This window comes from Vidua macroura, chromosome 6, assembly GCF_024509145.1.
Source record: "Vidua macroura isolate BioBank_ID:100142 chromosome 6, ASM2450914v1, whole genome shotgun sequence".
Lineage (NCBI taxonomy): Eukaryota > Metazoa > Chordata > Aves > Passeriformes > Viduidae > Vidua > Vidua macroura.
This window is the reverse complement of record NC_071576.1, coordinates 49,390,940-49,410,334: the sequence shown is the minus strand read 5'-3', so window position 1 is coordinate 49,410,334 and position 19,395 is coordinate 49,390,940. Positions and strand designations below refer to the sequence as shown.

The 19,395-nt window shown below is 39.5% G+C and overlaps 1 protein-coding gene across 5 annotated transcripts in view; it reads right to left on the bottom strand.

Moving 5' to 3' along the window:
• Positions 1-19,395, bottom strand: part of SERGEF (secretion regulating guanine nucleotide exchange factor) — a 170,001-nt gene that overhangs the window by 148,448 nt on the left and 2,158 nt on the right. For all 5 annotated transcript variants that reach the window (XR_008437754.1, XM_053981583.1, XM_053981581.1 and 2 more), the window contains exons 3-8: positions 19,073-19,228; positions 17,335-17,429; positions 16,137-16,197; positions 14,877-14,990; positions 14,514-14,576; positions 11,112-11,270 (exon numbers count right to left, since the gene is read on the bottom strand). Coding sequence is in view for 4 of the 5 variants with exons in the window: in XM_053981583.1 (XP_053837558.1) it covers positions 11,112-11,270; positions 14,514-14,576; positions 14,877-14,990; positions 16,137-16,197; positions 17,335-17,429; positions 19,073-19,228 (648 nt within the window). In the remaining variant the exon portion in view is untranslated. The remainder of the gene's footprint in view (positions 1-11,111; positions 11,271-14,513; positions 14,577-14,876; positions 14,991-16,136; positions 16,198-17,334; positions 17,430-19,072; positions 19,229-19,395) is intronic.

The window sequence follows — 19,395 nt, the reverse complement described above, 5'->3', positions numbered from 1 at the left end:
ACAAGATGCATTGCCAATAATCAGAGACCAGTTGCACAAGAGATTTCACTAGATAACATGCCTCAGACAGAAACAGAAAGCATGACAGAAACAAAGTGTTAGAAGAGCAGTCCTTGGATTTGCTAAGTGGCTTGAACTTCTTCAGTCGCTCCCGAAGCAGCCGAGTTCTATATCCCATGGAGTTCAACCCTAACTATGTGCTGTTCTGTTCTTAAGAAATAAAGTACAAAGAAGAGAACAGTACCACAAACCCAACAATGGCACCTCCAGAGCCTCCCAGGAGATCACCCGCCTTGCTCAGAGTCAGAATTATTATAAGAGCAACTACAATTAACTAAGACAGAGTGGGCTGTGCACCTCAAATAATGAGCAGCATTCCCGCTTGACAGGAGGAACAAAATAGTCTAAAGGGGGATGGGAAGGAAAATCCATACCCTTTGAAGTCAAGAGATGAATAATGAGCAATAAGGTGATGTATTCTCTCTGGAATATCATCCCAATTTCTCCCTCCACCCACAAGAAAGTTTAAGAGCTGGGCAAGGGGGTGGAGGAAAAAATAAAAGCACAACACAAGATTCCACCTCCCATATGGCAAGATGCTTAACATCAAGGAGACTGCAGGGAGAGAGTGGACAAAGGTGTAAATGCTTTTCATGGTGAAAGCATCCAAATCCATTTATGCCCTGAAAAAAAATCCATCTTTTACAAGGGGATACTATCCAGCCAGCAGAGCTCCCTCTGACTCCTGACTTCCTGTGTCTGTCTCTTAACATTGTGAGGTCTTTTCAGCATTTCAGAGCTACAGGTACAGAGCAAATCTAAAAATTTAGAAACATTATAGACATGTTACTAATGAATGCAATGCAAGTCCATCCTGTAAAGGAATCTGAAATTCCCAGTCAAGAGGGAACAATGCCAGTGAGATTTACTTTTGATGCTTACCCAGAAGCAACAGCTGCCCACAAATACCTCTATATGGCTACAGCATCTCTATCTGCTTGCAGTGCCAGTACATCTATGTTTAAGGCTTATCTAAGTGTGTCTATGAACAGGGTTCTAATGTAAGTATTGATGTGCTATGCAGCCTGTTACTAAGAGTGGCTTAGGTTTTAAAGTGAGAGAGGAAAAATAAAAGAACTTTTCTCATTAGGAGTAAGGAGGGGACACCAATGAAGAACAAAGTCTCCTGTTTTTTTCAATACCTTCTTTTCTCTGATGTTACAATGGATATTGATCAAAAGAAGTAGTAGCCTTCTATTCATGCTTCACACAATACAGTGAGATAGGGCCGTTTCTAAAGAAACCCTGAGTTTTCTCCTGTGCTAAAACAGCTTTTCATGAACTTTGTTTGAAAACTGCTCTGGTGAACTAGAGGAATTTTAAATAACTACCCAGATTTTTAAATCACACACAGCAGAAGTTTGTCGTATTTCAACTATCAGCTTTTACCAGTGTGCATGGCCACAGAGTTTTGGGGTTTTTTTGGCATTGTGTGTTCTGTTTATGGCAAAGTGAACAGGCAAGAGGAGACAAACAAACTAGGATTTAACACCCTCCTTTGTACTCCGTGACTTGTCAGGATGATTCTTCATCCAAGATTCTTCAACTCACACGAATATCTAGTAATCCACACTATCACTCTTTTATTGTCCCCACAGCCTGACCTTCACTTCTGGATGTTTTAGTGTCCATTTTGTCCTCAATGAACAGCTCCAGCTCCAGGCAGATGTGTCATTAACAGGCACAAACCTGATACGTGTGTACAGGCAAATTCCTACGAAATATCCATCAGCTACAAGATCCAAAATTCAAGATGAGAAATGCCAAACTGATTTTCAGTTTGCTTTCTATCTTGGAGTGGAAAGGACAAGCAGGAAAACATTCTCCTAAAGGAGTTTCTGTATGTGTATTTTGGGCAGTTTTGTAAAGATAAATTTTTGAAAATTCTAGAAGAGTTCCTATACTCATAATAAAAAGATCTTAGCAAAAGTGACATAAAGCACTGTCCCTGAATAGATTGTTGACTACACAGTGTTTTTTAGATGTTTTTTCTTTTAGTTAGATACAGACTAAAACAGAGAATGAGTCACCTAAGGAAATCCCACCCCTTCTAGGGTTTTTCTCCTGCATGAATCATATGCTAATTCCTTCTATTCATCCAGGTCTTTGTCCCCCAAAAGTAAACCATTGTGATTATATTATTACTTACTGTGGGCGCCATAATACTGGATAGAGAATAAAGCAGACCTGAACCACACAGACTCTTTAAATCCAGCAGAACATCCCAAAAACCTAAAGTGTATCCTAAGCAACATAGTACAAATACAGTACAACTATAACTCCCCTTCATCTGCAGAGTTCAATCTCGGCTGTTTGGGATCCATACAGAAAATATGTGGCTACCCTGAGAGGCAATGAAGTCCAAATAGGAACTACAAAAAAAGGAGGGAGTTCACCCTCAGTTTCAACTACCACACCACAAGCTGTGGTTCCTCACAACTGGAATACTTTAAAGAATAAAAGCCACACACTCTTGGCAGATTTCATCATACTATCCAAGTATCAGAGCCATTCTACAACACTACATACTTGCTACTGAAAATTTACAGCTCCTGATATATCTCCTGTATCCTACAGTACCTTATGTCAAATTATTTATTTCAAAATTACTTCAAGGTAATCATGAAAGGAACAATATATGTAGGCTTTATGGATATTTTTCCTGTTTGTGTCTAGGTTTTTAAGAAAAAGAAAGTTCTTGAAAAGCACTGTTTTTCAGAAGTACTCAACTGCTACTCAGCTCTTAAAAAGCCCTCTACCTATGTTGGAATAGTAAGACTCATTAATGAGCATTAAACCTGAATAATTAATTACTAAACAGGAAATGTGACTTAAATATTATGAAAACAAGTATTTAATGACCTTAAAATGCTACTACGTTTCAATAAGATCAATGCACTTGCATAGATGGTGCTCACATAGACAGCTGCTTCCAGAAGCTGAGCTTAGAAATGCTTAGCTTAGTAAATGCCTAGATTTAAATGAAGTTATTTGAAAATGCAGTAGCCACTTCTCAAAGATCAATAAATATAAGAGGGCAGAGTACACATACCTTGTTCTTGGCAATCAGTTACCATGCACATTACTTCAACTATCAGATAATGGCTGGTTCCAGCTTCTTACTCCATACAAAGTGAGTGCAAAGCACTTCTACCTCACTAAGGATTCCAACTTTGTGTAAGACCATGTTATATCCACTTGCATAACTGCAGAAATCCTGAAGTGCAAATTCTCACTGCTTGTTGTGTGCTTCACATCAATTCTCTACACTAAGAGCTTTGAATTGCCAAAATTCCAATCAATCCCATCATCCTTTTACTACATGCAAACTATGTCATATGATATGATATGATAACACCCAAAATTGCAAATTTTTTTGCCACCCACTCAGATCTCCCAGCTGGAAGAGGGCGTAGGGAAGAACCGCCCAACCCAGTCTTCCAGGCCATGCTCTTTTTCCTGGATAACAGGATACAGAAACATTATTGTGTACAGCTGCTGGGACCCACAGCATATGGGGCCTTGAAGCTGAATTAAAGGCTGAGAGGCAAAAAAGGAGGTGAGTTATAGAATATCTGGCCCAGTCTGTCATAGCAGCACACAGCAGCGGTCTTGTGAGTTCCACATTTGGATCTTTCTCTATTAATACCTATGAATATGGAACTTGGAGACAGCTTATGACAGAAGCTAAGAAACTATGAATTTTCTCTTGCCTTTACCTTTGCTTCTTTTCAGCTTTAAATAGGTGAATTGACAGAGACCCAAGAATAATGTGAATTATTTCAGTATGGTTAAGGAGAAAAGGTTTGAGATATAACAATGCAGAAACAGTCAAGCAGAAGAGCAAGTGACTTCGATAGTGCCAGCAGATCCAGCTGCAAGTAGTCAGAAGATCTAGAAAAGGACACTTACGGCTGAACTATTCTTCATTTAAGGAAATTTGTATCAGCTTTGTGCCCTGGTTTCACAATAGTTGTGAGAGGGGTGGTGTTTTCAATGCAATTATCATCACTACCTTTGCAAGAGTTTAATTTGCTTTAAGAGAAAAAGAATAAGAAAAAATAAACCCCCAAGGAATAGCTCAGAGCCAACAAGGTGCTCTTCTCAGCCTTGTGACAAAACTACAGCTCCTCTTGCACAGTTGCTCTGGTGCTGGAGGTTACTGAAAACAGAACAAACACCACATTTACAGATTTCCTGCACATAAGCACATACTTATTAATGTATCTGACCTTGTTTATTGCATTTGCTAAATAGATGGCTAGCCATAAACTGCAGCAATCCAACCACAGAAACCAAAGGGAAAAAAAAAAAGGAAAATTAGGGAAAGTAATTAATTCCTTATCCACTAATGACTTGAACAAAATCTATACCAGATCCACATTTTAAAGCTATAATTTTTTCTGAATGCTTTTTATAGATGAAAATTCTGTCAAATTTGGACAGTTACATTATTTAAGTCCACAACAATCACTGATCCCACTAGTAAAAGAGAGGATGCGACACATTAAAAAAAAAAAAAAAAGGGAAGGGAGAAATTCAATATAATAGTCCCTCTTTCCACACATGTGGCCTAAAGCCCCAAAACATAATGCTGAATGATGACTGAGTCATTTTCCAAACTCCTCCAGTCATGGAGTACTTAGTAAAACACATCTGGACAGGACTAAGCAAGTGTGAATCACAGAACTATAGAATCATTAAAGGTGGAAAAGAACTCTAAGATCATCAGGTCCAACTGTAAACCGAGCACCAAAGCCATGTTCACTAAAACACATCCTCACGTGCCATATCCACAGGTTTTTGAATACTTCCAGGGATGGTGACTCCACCACTTCCCTGGACAGCCTGTTCCAAAGAAGGAACAGGCCCTTCCATGAGAGGAAGCCATAGCCAGAAGATCCAAGACAGATCCAGCAGAAGATCCAAAACAGACCAGCCTTACCTACCTTATCTTCCCCTTCTGCTGTGGGAAGGGCACTCTGTGGGCTGTCCCACACGTAAGAGGAGCAGAACAGATTGGAAAATATTTGATAGTTGTTTTCCTTCTGTTAAGTTCGTTTTTACTCATGAGCTAAATTTAACAAAAATCCATTTAAATCCTACTCTTCCCAGGCCATCTGAATCTCCATTTGCCAATACAATGTCACAGCTCACAAAGGGAATTTCAAATATTGAGGTAAGTTTCTTTGTCCTTAAAGCCGATCACTGTTGTTTCTATTTTACAATGAGTACCTTCAATTACACTTACTGACAGCTTAGCATCTTCCTGACAACCTCTCTTTTCACACAGAAATAACATAAGATGGCATGCACAGCTATTTACTGTACAACTGGAAGCTCCTAGCAACAAGGAGAGGTAAAAGAGAGCAGGTAAATGAAGAAACAACTCAATTACTCAAAATATGATGTTAGAAAGATTCTATGACAAATCTTTGCATATGAACAACTCTCAAAACTTGATAACAACCTTTCAGAACATACCTTCAGTTCCCATTGGACCCAACTTCCTATTCAGTGACCAAACCACTGAATGAATTCCTTCAAGACTTTTATCAAAACCATGTAGAAGTAACTCCCAGCAGGGAACAGCACGAATAGGAGTGTACAATCACAAAACAAACACACACACACTCGTAACTTTTTTTAAAAAATAAAGCCAAGGAATGATGCCAGCCCATGAAGCCAAAGAAAAATGCCAAAATCTTCTTGGTATTTACAGCTATCTAGAACAAAACTTTAAAATAATCACTGTAGAAGTTGAAACACCAATGAGATGAATGTGTCAAAGGAGACAGCTCTGAAGACAATACAGAAAACAAGGCAACTTCCAGATGCATCTAGAATCTTTCATGTTATTGCACACTAAATTTCCCCACAGCTCCCAGTGTTCATGTCTGAATTTTGGTCCCCAAGCTTGTGCATTTCTTTCTCTCCTCTTGCCATGCTCTAAATTTTATAATCAAATGCAAGAACTTCAAAATAGGCCCTGAAGCTTCAAAATTGACCCCCAAGGCAGGTGGACAAAGGCTTTGCTTTTTTGAACACTCATTTCTTGAACTCAAGTTCTGCTTTAAAGAGGTTCAGGGGTACCTATCAATTTGGAGGTTTTGATTAAGCTATTTTTTAGTATTTCACCTGTATTCCCAAAACCCAGCATCCTTCCAATGAAATACAGCTCCCTCATGTAGGGCTCCAGTTTCAAACTCTTGGCTGCCGTGTCTAAAAAGAGACAAGCATTAAAACAAAAAAATATACATGATATATATACATATACGCAAATTAGTATTTGCTGTCCTAGGGAGCTGCTGAAAAATTCACAGTAGAGAAAGTTTGCTTTCCAGAGGAAGGCTGCAGAGCCTGGATTCAAGAGCAAACTGGAAAGGACCTCTAGTGGGCTGAGGCTGTGCTGCTCGGGTGCCAGATACATCCTTCCCCTTCACCTCCATGCAGCTGCACAACTCGCCAGCAAAGCCCAGGAGCTTTACCTTGTGACTGCCAACAGAAAAGGCACCTAGAGGTGCAACTACAGCCTCTGTGAAAGACTGAAATGCTAAAGGTTAATGACTCAAACAAGATCATTAGAAATGTTCTTGCACTCTGCTCTCCGTGGTTGGAGGGACACACTGTCATTTGCTTCAGAAAAAAACAGGAGATGGTTTCTATTTTGCTGTGTAGGTCACTAACATGTCAGACCCCTTCAGAGTGGTTTTATGTGGCCTAAATGACATGACATCAAGGGACATTCAAAGATGCACAAATTCAGATGCACATTTGGAATGAGGATTCAGAATATTATTCAGACTATGTCACAGCATTTTGTTCTTCCAAGATTTTTTAGCTGTAGGCAGTTTTGCACAGGCAGCAGAAACACTATTTTAACTGCATTTTTGAAGTAACTTTCTGAGTGAAAGAGCTTGGAATTCTTTATCTGAGCTCAAACAAAGCATAACTTCATGTGACACTATGTGACAGATTAGGGAATGTATTCAGGAGAATAAACAGATAATAAACCAGGCCAGATTAGGGAAGGTTATTTATTAGGCATCCCAGTTAAAAAGAAAATATCTTGTTTTGAATGGAAGTTGATGATTCACCTCAAAGTCTTTAAAATACCTCTTTTGCTATATTTAGGTTTGCCTTCAAGTGAGACTGGTTTTATCATTCCCCAAAGTAGACTAATTTACAACTTACACGTTACAGGCCACAGCTTAGCTCTCTTTTAAATGACGTAAACAATAATAACCTCTCTTTCAGCAGTTACCCTCAAAGTGTTTGCATTAACTCCAGAGGGACCACAAATTAAAGCTGACATTGTTAAGGACAGCAATGCAAGACAGCTGCTCATTATTCAAAAACAATATCACCTATACTGCACCTATACTGGTGCTCCTTGTGCCATTAAGCAGAGTCCTGGATCGGAAGCCAACCTTGTGCAGAGTGGTTGTGTGAAGAGAACAGCACCTGTACTTGGAGTCCAAGGCCACAGGAATACACCTGGCTCACATGAAGCAGCAACAGCACTGCCCTGCCATAAATGAAAAGCATTCCTGAGAGTCACTTGAACCAAGCATTCACACAGAAAACATAAAATAAACCAAAGACACCGGCAAGTTCATATCTCATCATCAGAGACCTGAGCAAAGAGCAACCAGGGCTTCTCAATATTCATCTTTTTGGATCAACCACCATCAACTAGGACCACCTCTACTATCAGAATAATATAACTTATTTTGAGAGAGTACTGGTGATACCATGAAGTCTAACTGTGCTTCCTTCCTCTGTAGGAAACATAATCAAGGCAGGAAAAGAAAGCACTCATCTGTCTTGAAGCATTCTGTGAGTTATTTTACAGTAGGAGTGTGTACAGTGGAAATAGCGCCAAAAGATACCTCTACAATAAAAAGAATAAGGAATTGAAGCTGATGAGGATCAGTTAAAGGTAAGGATTAAAAACACAACATCTTGTGAAAATACTCCTTAACACCTTTAAGTCAAAGAATTAATTTCTCAGGAATTAATGTCTTGAATCCAAACTGCTTTATGATATAAACAACAGCAAATGAAAAGAGTTGATCAAACTCTAAAAAAGAAATTACAGGAAACCTCTGCTGAATGAGGTAGAACATAGTATATGAAAGAGATGCAGATATCAAAGTAATTTCAGGTGCAATTAAAATCCCTTGTAAAGGGAGAATGGGGAAGAAGTTAAAATGAGTTCTGCATTTTGCTTTATGTTACAATACAAACTTTTGCCAGCAGCATGAAGTAAAAATAAAGCAAGTCTTAAAACAGGCCAGCGTACGTAAGAGGGAAAGACAGAAGACAAAAATATTTATGCTGTGTTCCTTTTTTCTGATAACAAACTTGATAACTTGCTTGGACTCACTTTAAAATTGTCAAACCATTGCAACCATGGAACTGGCAACTATTCCTCCAGATGGCTGCTTTTAACAACATCACTCTCATTTACTTTTCACTCTCCCATTAGTTCTGCAGCCACCTGCTCACCTGGCAGATAAAGATTAAAATGTCATTTTAAAATGGCAGAATTTGTAAATTTATGCATTGTGTGTCCAGTGTTTATCCACCCAGTTCCTTCCTGTGTCTTTCCAATGAGAAGAGTTTTAGTTACTGTCAAGACAGCTGCAATAACAAGTTTTTAATTATTACTATTCTAACCAGGATTAATGTTCTAGAAAAAAAAATTCAAACAAAACTCTAAGTATTTGTAATAGTCTCTTAAAATTCAACTACCTTCTGTGGCAAACACTACATGAGAATTCAGATACCATTACAAACTTTAAACCACTAATTTTGTATTGTGGTGAGATTATTAATTAGAAAAAACTTACTCATTCTTTCATGCAGCAGAATCCCTGTACAGTGCAATGTCTTTCCAAAGTATGTTTTTATCTTCCACAATGAGCAGAGAAGCATCATACTACAATACTCTTTCCTTCCATTTTCCTGTATCCAAAAATCACTCTATTTTGTCTCCTTCCCACTAACTGGGGAACTCCCCAGAATAAAGCAAGCAGGAAATGTTTGTATTGGTATCTCTAAAGTGAAGTGCATGCAGCCCTAGGTATTTACAAGACAATCCACTGGAGGGCAGGATGGAAATTACATATAATTATTTAAATTTATTAATAAATTATTAACTGTTTTAATTATTTAAGCCAATAAAGTAATACTTTAAGTAGTGTTTATCTCATCCTTTGTAAAATTTCTATTGTACATATTTTACAGTTTGCATATTATAGCATTATCGGTCTATAATTTATAAATAAATAAGTATAAATATATTAGGGGCTGCATGCTCAAAAATAACTTTTCTGAGCCATAACATTTGGGGATGTTTGGTTTATGACTTCAGCACCAGAAAACTGAAGCAACATTTCCTCCTTTGCCAGAAGGAGGCAAAAATACTGGTGGGAAGAACTGCATTCAGGGGACATTTCTCAAGTGGGCTGCATTTCTCAGTTATTCAGCTGCAAGTTTGATGCAGCAAATGATTTTCCAGAAAGAGTTAAGTGCTCACACTGTATCTGGTAGCTGAACAACCCTTGAAATTCCCATGGGATCCTGACTGGAGGCTGCCAAAGGCCATTCAAAATCTTATTCCAGATGATTTAGGTTCAGGTCCCTTGCTCTTCAAAGAGATTTAAAATTCTAAATAGACGAAATACGGTTTCAGCAATAACTTGTGCCACTGCATCACCTGGCGAGTTTTCTAATGCAGATGTAGAAAGTCAGCCTATTTTTATATAAATTCTTTTTAAACATTTACCAGCAAAACAGCCCTGCTAGTGCCTTGGCACACTTTGTGTTGTATAAAAACACCTGCTGAAATACTCCATGTCTGTAATACCCACAGATAAGTATCAAGTAACTCAAACATTGAAGTTACTAAAACTCTGGGGAAATTTTATTTAGTTTATTATTATTTATTAATTATTATATATTATTATTATTTATTATTTCTTTATTAAGAAATAGTGAGGGAAAGCAAACCCAGTTGTCAAGACTCACTCTACAAATCAGATTATCCTAACTAATGGTTTCTTTCTATCATTTCTGTTCCAGTGAGGATGACATCAAGCACTTAATTCAAGAACTACAGATTTTGAGATAAATTCTTCCACTCCATTTGAAAAGTTTTCAAGCAGCTCATAGCACTGACTGCAGCTTTCAAATTTTCAGTATAGCATCCTCTAAAAATCAGAGTTCAGACATTTCTTATAAAGAGCTAAAAGAACAGCTGATGTAGATTTTTTTTACACACTTCTCTCACATACTTTGATATCAAACAATGAATGCTATGAAACAGAAAACAACCAATTTGTTTTTCCAGTCACACATCACAGCTCTGGCTATTCCTTTTCCTCTATGGAAGACTTTCACCCTCTTGTTAGCCTTAACTGTGGCACCATATGCAGTGCAACAGGAGAAGGAAAGAACACAAACACCAAAAAATAGCTTCAGATGCCTGTCTTGCCTTTCCATCTCATCTAACTTTCCCTCCTGCCTTTGAGCTTCACACTTGGATGAGCTTCATCAGCTCAACCATCCCTTTACACATGAATATCACTGTTACATAACCTTTCTCCCTTCTCCTCTCCTCCTAGGTAAGAATCTAACCCTACAGCCCTCCACATGCGGCAGCTTTCACACTGCCCTCATCACAAAAATTCCCAGGAAAGTTCAGCTTCAACATGAAATCTGCCTTTGTTTTCACCTTCAGGGAATGCTCTTCAAGTATAATGAGGCCTCTTTTTACCTGTCTTTTCCAAATATTTTCTGCAAGCTTATTTTAGTTTACTGATTTTCTTCTGAATATATTGTTTTCTTTGCCCTTAATGCCCTACTAAAAGAGCAGCCAAAGGATTTCTGTCCTCATCATTTTTCAAAAGACAACTGAACTTGGGTGAAGCTGCTATGCTGTGTGTCCAGCCACTATCAGTGAGAAAGAACACTGCTTGCCTGAAAGAAACAACTTATAATCTGCTGCTTGGATGCCATATGTTACTGCTTTTTAAATATTCTACCTGTCCGTGCCACCAGGTGAGTCCAGCCACTCCAAACTGCTGCAATCTTTTCATGTGAGAAACACTGAGTGTCAATCTTGTTGGGCTCAGCAAGAAAGATGTTTCTGCTCACCAGCTGCCCGTGTTTGTTGCTGCCCCAGACATACAGATGTCCTTCATCTACAACAGACAGAGAATTAAAATCTGTTTAAAGGGATACAGATCTAATACCACCAGATTCAGACTCTCAGTTCAGTGATGCTGAGGAAAGAACATTTCATTCAATTTATGTTCTCACTGTATGCTTTTTACTACTTTACCATTGTAACTGGGTTATCAGAAATATTTGCAGAGCCTTAACAACACAGCCTATTTTCTCAGGGCTATACAGACTCCCTGAAGCAGTGAGAGCTTTCAGGTCAAACTGCCTAGATTGTTTATAACAAAGACTAATTTTTATTAAAAATCTAACCACAGTAGTCAACTTCTCTGAGTAAAAGAAAATCAAAGTATCTTGGAGACATTCACTGAGCAGTCCCTCTTCGTCCACCCTGTCCTTGTAGCTATTATTTCCACTCCAAAGCTTTATTACATCCAGTAAATAACTTTCTGGACTGCAGCAAATAATTCAAAGCCTGGCTAGCTGCTCTTGCTCTGTTTTAGTCTCCCAGCCTCTCTACAAGAGCCAGACTTACAGCTCTGCTTATACCAATTCTGCCTCCTTCAGCTCCAGCAAATTCAGTAAATTCCCCAAAGCAAGGACAGTCCAGTGCTCCCTAACTCACCTTGCACAGTCACTTCCTAAAGGAATTGGACATGCAGCTATGAAAACACAACTGAAGCAGGCACCACCCATCACAAGGCAAAATTAAATTATTGTGCCTCAAAATCACACCAGACAACACCTGAGAGGCTTCTGTAAGTGGTCACTTGCCTTCAACATCTCTTTTCTAAAATAAGTATTTGTTCAAATGCACATTCCAGGATTCCAAGCAGGAATAAATCTTTTCACAGAAATACACACAGTCCTTTACATCAATCCAAGCTGGAGTTGCTCACAGCCTAAGAACCAATGACACAGTGACTGCTCAGATGAGTCCTCCTACAGACATGACATATCATTAGTGTCCATTCAGGACAAAACTATTCCTCCCAACTCCTAGACCTCCACAATATTAAAAAAAAAAAAATCCACAAAAAACACTTAAAGAGAACATGAAGTCTTTGCCAGACTGCACAAGCTGGAAGCATAAGAAATAAATCTTGCACATGTGATCTTGCATATTACTGTGGGCCCAGAAAGACTGGAAGCCATGTATGTTCCAACATGGAATTGTCTGGAGCACACCTCCACAACACTCAAGGCATCAAAGTGTCTCAGGTCAGCACTGAACTCATTACAAATACCATGACAGAAGTAAATTTTTCAGAGGGAAAAGAAGAAAAAAAAAAACAAAACAAAAAAAACAAGTAAAACTTAGGCTACAGTATATTTAATCATCTCAGTTTGATAACAGCAATAGAAAGAGTAAGCCAGGAGAATTCCACTATACTACTGCTGGTGAAAAATTGGTAAGGAGTGGGAGTGGGGGAATAAGCCAGTACTGACAGTCATCTGCAGGACTTCCCATGTTCCTCTTTAAAACAACACAACTGAAATAAAAAGGAGAAACAAGTCAAGCAATTGTTTTGTTCAAATATTCAAATTCTCTGCTAAAATTGATAAATTCCTTTCCAGCATGAAGTACACACTCCTTCTGGAGAGGAAAAAAATAAAAAAAAAATTAAAAAGAGGTGACAGAAACACAAAGAAAAAAAGCGTGGTCATTCATATTCTACATTAGCATGCATTGCCCTCTGTCACCTCCTTTTACAGAAGGTGTATTTGCTTTATCCTGGGAAAAGTCACATGCTCAACCCTTATCTCTTGAGTAGGTTTGAGCAAAAACTTAGATGCTAGACTTTGACTTAGTACCATATTCTCACCCCTGGAGGGTTCAGGCCAGTTTGGATACCAGTAGACTCTACCATCCTTTTTTCCAAGGAACCCCCACCCATATCTGTAACAACCCACATCAACAGCTGTGTCCCAAACCTGCCTGGCTGTAGATGACTCATGGAACAGAGGCAAAGAAAACTGCACCACAGTGCAAGGCATTCCTAGAAAAAAGGGCCCATTTAAATACAACACTCTGCAGTAGTATCTTTATTATATCAAGCATCCTTAAAATAAAAAATATTTAAAATAACAACTATTTTGCAGTATGAAGGGCAGCAACAGCATCACATTATACAAGTATTTGGCATTTATTTTTTCAATCTTGGTCCCACTGCTGCCAAATAGACCGCTCTCCTAAATAAAAAGCAAAAGCATGAAAGAATAATCTGCTCACTGTCTAAACAGAGACTGCCAAATATCTAAAGCAGATTTTATTTGTTCTTACAATTTGTCTTCACTAATCTTGCATACATTTTGCATCTCAAATCAATACAATTTACATCTTGGAACATCTCCCCATACAACTAAAACTCTGTAGATCTGCATAAGCAAATACTCCAGTGCTCCTTTAATGATGACAGAGGTACCAGATGGCTGCAGATTTGCTAAGAACTTGTTCCTGTGAAGTTTGGCAAAGACTTGTCTTGATAAGGTTCAATATATTTTACACACTTCAAAACTGTAAGATTACAGCATGAAAGCTATTTTGTTTCCCCTTCTCCCAATCTGTCAAAATAAAAAGAAATCTTTATTAGACTTTCATTACTGGATACTCAGTACTCCAGCATGGGAGCACTGCCTAAGGATCAAAGAACAAATGACAGACATTATGGAAGTGCCTAACCAATTAAAGCAGCTTCCTACTCTTCAAATAAGCTTTGTGCTCTTACACCACGGATCTGACACACTGTCACAGTGGAGCCTAAGACACCTCAGACAGCTCCAGGCCTCCTCACACCCCTGCACTAGCCCATGCAGAGGCATTAGCTTGCACTGCTGTGGCTACCCTGCTTCTGCTGCCTTTCCTGCGACAACCACCCAACACACCTCTCCTCCCTGGGCAAGGGGTTGCACTGGTTCCAGCAGTAACCAGTTACCCAAGAGGACATCCTGCTGCAGCTCCAGAGACTTACAAATCCTTTCAGAGTTTCTAGCCATTAAGAGCCCAGACTCTGAATGACATAAGGGCTAAGGTCCCACCTGACCCCAAGAAAAACACACAAAACTCAGAGAACTCGAAACATGAATCCAGCTCTTAAAACAAAAGGAAGGTTCTCAGACTGCAAAACTATTACAGAACAATTACCAGCACTAACTAGGCCAGATCAAATTTCACCAGTTTTACCAGAACTAACAACATTTCAAAATCAGAGAAAATTTTGAAGGGCGAGATGAGGACTTTTACCTCTGTACTTGAGGCTTACCTGTGAGGGACACCGAATGATAGGAACCTGCAGCAACTGCCTTCACCTTTACATCTTCCAGGCCTGGAAAAAATGTAGTCACATAAAATTTCTACAGCAGGCATCAATTCACACACAAACATGCATACAAGTGTAACAGGATGGTGATGACTCTTATAACAAAAGGCTCTGCCTTTGGGCCACACACATTGCAGGACTCTCATTTTCCCCACAGATCATGATTTTCTGTAACTATTCTATCCCTCTGCTACTCCACCCCATGTTTACAATACCACATGGCTTTGTAAAAAGGAAGATACATACCACTCCAAATTATATTTCTGCTCTATCCACCCACACAAAGGAAGCAGATTCCTGGATTACCTGCCACTTCCCAGGGCTCCTTTGCTGTCAAGAACAGAGGGAGGGCTTTTCCTTGGCTGGCACGCTTTGCCCATGATGCCATCCCAGCTCCCCACTGCAGTACCAAACCGCTGTCTTTTCAGAGTAAACACAAATAAAAGAGATTAAAACACATCAACCACCAGCAAAAATAACTTCACACATTAATGAACAATCATTCATTCCAGTCATTTTCACCAATTGAAATTACACTTTAAAGACCTTTATGACAAAAAACATTCAGATAACCCTGTTGAAGCCAACAAGCAACAAAGAGCTGTAGTCTCAGTATACAGGTAAGAAAACTAAGAAGGTGGGAAGCTATTGGAGGCTCAGTAACAGAAATCCCACGGTTGCAGTACCTCAGGAATTGATACAAAGTTCTTGTACTTTCTCTTCCCTTTCCCTCTCTTGATGCCAATTTGTGCAGTGCAGCACAGGGAATCTCAATTCCCACTGTCCATACAAACACCAGAGATCCCACTGGTCTTCCAAGCATCTCCTGTGCACCTTCAGCTCCACTACCTGGAATCCATACTGAAGTTCACCCAGAACTAAAGCAAATACAAAAGCAGCTACAGTTTGTTTTTCCTCAGTTTTAACACAACCACGCCAAAAGGAAGGGTTTGATTTCTACTGTTACACCATGAACAAACTCAGAGTCTCTAATAACAGCAGGAGAAATATTTAGTTTCATTCTTGTGATTTTCCAGGTGTCAATTTCAACTACCTCATTTAAAAAGCCACAATTTATGTGCAGTTCCATTTTGAAGCATCTTATACAAACTGAAGTTACTTTGCATACTATAATGAGTTCAAATCTTAAGATACTTTGATTGAGCAGAAACCCTGTTTCCTGAAAAAAACTCCTTTTCTGTTTTGTTTCAGAATAAGAAAAAAGAAATCAGTATGTTTTCCATCCATCAGAAAATTAACTTGTTAATATACCATTACTCTGACTTCTTGATAAAAGTTGTTCCCCATGATTTTCCAGGAAGATGGTTCTAGAATGTTTATCATTCATGTGAATTTGTCCCAAAATCTTACAGTCTGTGACTTTAAGGTGTATTTTTCCCTGTGATAGTTAAAATAAATAATTGATTAGATAAATTTCATCCTCTTTTCCTCCCTCTCCTCCTCCAAGTGATTAAAATCCCATTTCATTTGTTACTGAAAAGATTATGTATCTTTTCAGATAAATTTTCAGATTATTTTAAAATATTAGAAGTATGACATACTTACCTGTAGCAGCAAGGGCATGTCTCAGTCCTGCAGCAACACTCACCACTTTCTCTTTGAGAGACTATGCAAATAAAGAAAATTATAATTTAGTTGCTTTTTGCATTTAGTGCCTCTAAAAATAAAATAGGCCCAACAGAAATGGAATACTAAGAAAATAGTGCTCGCAATTCCAGCCTGCATGTCCTAATGCATATCAACATTTTGTATCACAAAGTAAGTAAATTTTGACCAGTAAGAGTTAGTGGGAACATCTTCAAGAAATAAAAAATAAACCAGCAAAGCAACTGGTTGCACAGCATTGTGACAATAAATAAAAAACCACAGTCAAAATATTCACATGAAAGAAGAAATGTTGGTGATACAAATATGTTTATTTCTTAATTTTAATGCTGTGTTCCTCAAGAATTACAGCAAAACCTCCACAGTAATTACTGGTGATAGGCAGTACTGTGGTGCATTAAGCTGTTCAGTCTTGTGAAGTTACCGGTGGAATTTTGTTTTCCACTGGAGAAAAACCTGAAAGTTTCCCTCCACAACAACAGATTTCAAGAATCATGTGGAAGTTTCCTTCTTCTATTACCTCCCATCCCATCCTGTCTTGCTCTTACAGGGTTTTGCAAACCCTCTGGATATTTATCCTTGGTGGAAAAGCAGCAGGTGTATTTAAAATAGGTGGCATCAAGCCCAAGTATTTAAGGGATACCAACCAAAAGGGCAAATATTCTGCATGAATAGTTTGTATGGTGAGGGATGAGAGATTCACATCAGCACTGTCAATATCACCAAATTTTAATGCACCATTCTGCAATGGATGCTCTCAGGAAACATCAAGGGCACAGAAACATAAAGTGAACAAACTCCTACTCACTAGAGGTCACCTAAGGGATCAGCTGCCCTCTTTCTCCTACATTAAAAAAGCAACATAGGAATATCTGGCATGAGCCATGATGCTAAATGATTTCTTGTCTGAGAAGTGAAAGAATCAGCTTTCTGTTAGAAGTGGGAAACTTCTTCATACAGCAAGAAAAGCAGCCTCAGCCTTTCAATTCACCTCGGGCCTTTACTTTGTAAGCTTATCTGTAGCAGATAGGCACTATAAAAAATTAGTTGAAGAGTCTGGCTTAAAGCCCATTGAGGTCAGATGACTTCTGTAAGCTGCTGGAAGCAATATAAAGCACAACACCTTCTAAATCTTTACCTCAATCTTTTGTGGAATCAAGCATGGGCCAGAAACTTGAGGAAGTCCCAGTTGTCCAAAAGAGTTTGACCCACAGGACAGCACTAGGCCAGATCCTGCAAAAAAATGAAGTGTTAAAGCAGGATCAGTAAAGCCATGAGCAATAGCACTGTAACATTATAACAAGCACAATAACACAGCCAAGCAGCTCAAGAAATGACTTAACATGTTCCCTTACAAAGCCCTTAAGGCCAAAGGCTTCCGTTTTGATACACCATGTCCAGAAAAGGTTTCAAGTTCACTGGGACACAAGGAACAGAGAGTGATTTAGCTTGCAAGGCAAGTACCTTAAAAACTGTGAGTACCAGCACATAGAATCATAGAACAGTTTGGGTTGGGAGGGACCTAAAGATCATCCAGCTCCAACCCCCCTGCCACAAGCAGGGACACCTTCCACTATCCCAGGTTGCTGAGAGCCCCATCCAACCTGGCCTTAAACACTGCCAGGGATGGGGCATCCACAGCTTCTCAGACAACCTGTGCCGGTGCCTCACCACCCTCACAGTAAAGAGATTCCTCCTAATAACTAATCTAAACCTGTCCTTTTCCAGTTTAAAGCCTTCACCCTTTGTCCTATCACTACAAATCCCTGTAAAAAGTTCCTCTGCAACTTTCCTGGGGCTCCTTTAAGGTTCTGAAAGGTCACTCCTATCACAGATGTCCCAGGGCAGGTGCAGCCTTTAGTTTATGATGGGGCTGGGCTGCTTTGTGACCACAATGCACCATACAATACAAGGCAGTACAATTACAGGGGTGGTAGTTCCTTTGCTAAATCTATGTCTGATGTGCAAAATATAGAACACCATGGCCTCAGTTATGCCATTTTAATCAAAGTAGGTAGCACCTTACTATTCAATCCACTCTACTGATGTCAGAGAGATTTATCATGTGGATGGGACTAGTCAAGTAAGGTCAAGTAAGGTAAGATTGATTATGGATGTCATGATTGGGTACTTGATAATGAGCTGCAAACAAGTTCTGAAATCGTTACTCTTAGAGAATTTTTGAATGTGATCATCACTAGCATTTACTATAAAGTTAAAGCCATCTTTCAAATTTCAGAGAATGGCTTTCAGGTTTCAGAGAATGGCTAAATCCTGATTTCATTGCTAAACTAAATTCCATATAAGGTTAAGAGAATTTGTCCAGGGTTAGGACCTTCTCCAAGCTGAGTAGTCCCAACTCTCTCAGCCCTTCCTCACAGGAGAAGTGCCCCATCCCTCTGATCATCTTGGTGGCCTCCTCTGGACTCACCCCAAGAGGTCCCTGTCCTTCCTGTGCTGGAACCCCAGAGCTGATGCAGCCCTGCAGGTGGGCTCTCACCAGAGCAAGCAGAGGGGCAGAACCCCCTCCCTGCCCTGCTGCCTACGGGGCTCTGGATGCAGCCCAGGACACGTTTGGCTCTCTGGGCTGGGAGTGCCATGGCTGGGTCATTCCCAGCCTCTCATCCACAGCACCCCAAGTCCTTCTGGGCAGGGCTGCTCTGGATCTGTTCATCCCCAGCCTGTGTTGGTACCGGGGGCTGTCCTAACCCAGGTGCAGCCCCAGCACTTGGCTTGGATGAATTTCCTGAGGTTCCCATGGGCTTCTTCTCAAACTCGTCCAGGTCCCACACATCCCACAAGCAAAAGTGTTGTGGAACTTTCAGCGTGTTCTCTACAACAAGGTATTTCTTCAGCTCTTAGAGAGAAAGATTTACCTACTAATATGATTGTAAAATCCCAGCCACATGCAACCTGTTTTACACAAAAGCCAGACAGGGCAGTGCACAAAGTAAAACTCAGCACATCCTCTGTGTGATTCAGTCCCAACTGCCCGTCTTTGTTGTGGCCACATACAAAGAGTTGTCCTGCACCTGGAAGAAAAACAAACAAATTATGTTCCACTTCACAGACTAAAACGAGAAAGCTACATCTGTGAGACCCTATGATAAACAAGGACAGTGATTATGTATCACTTTAGGCATTGCAATCAAGTAAAAATTAAGAGTAACATTAATTAAGTTTCTGATGCATCAGAAAT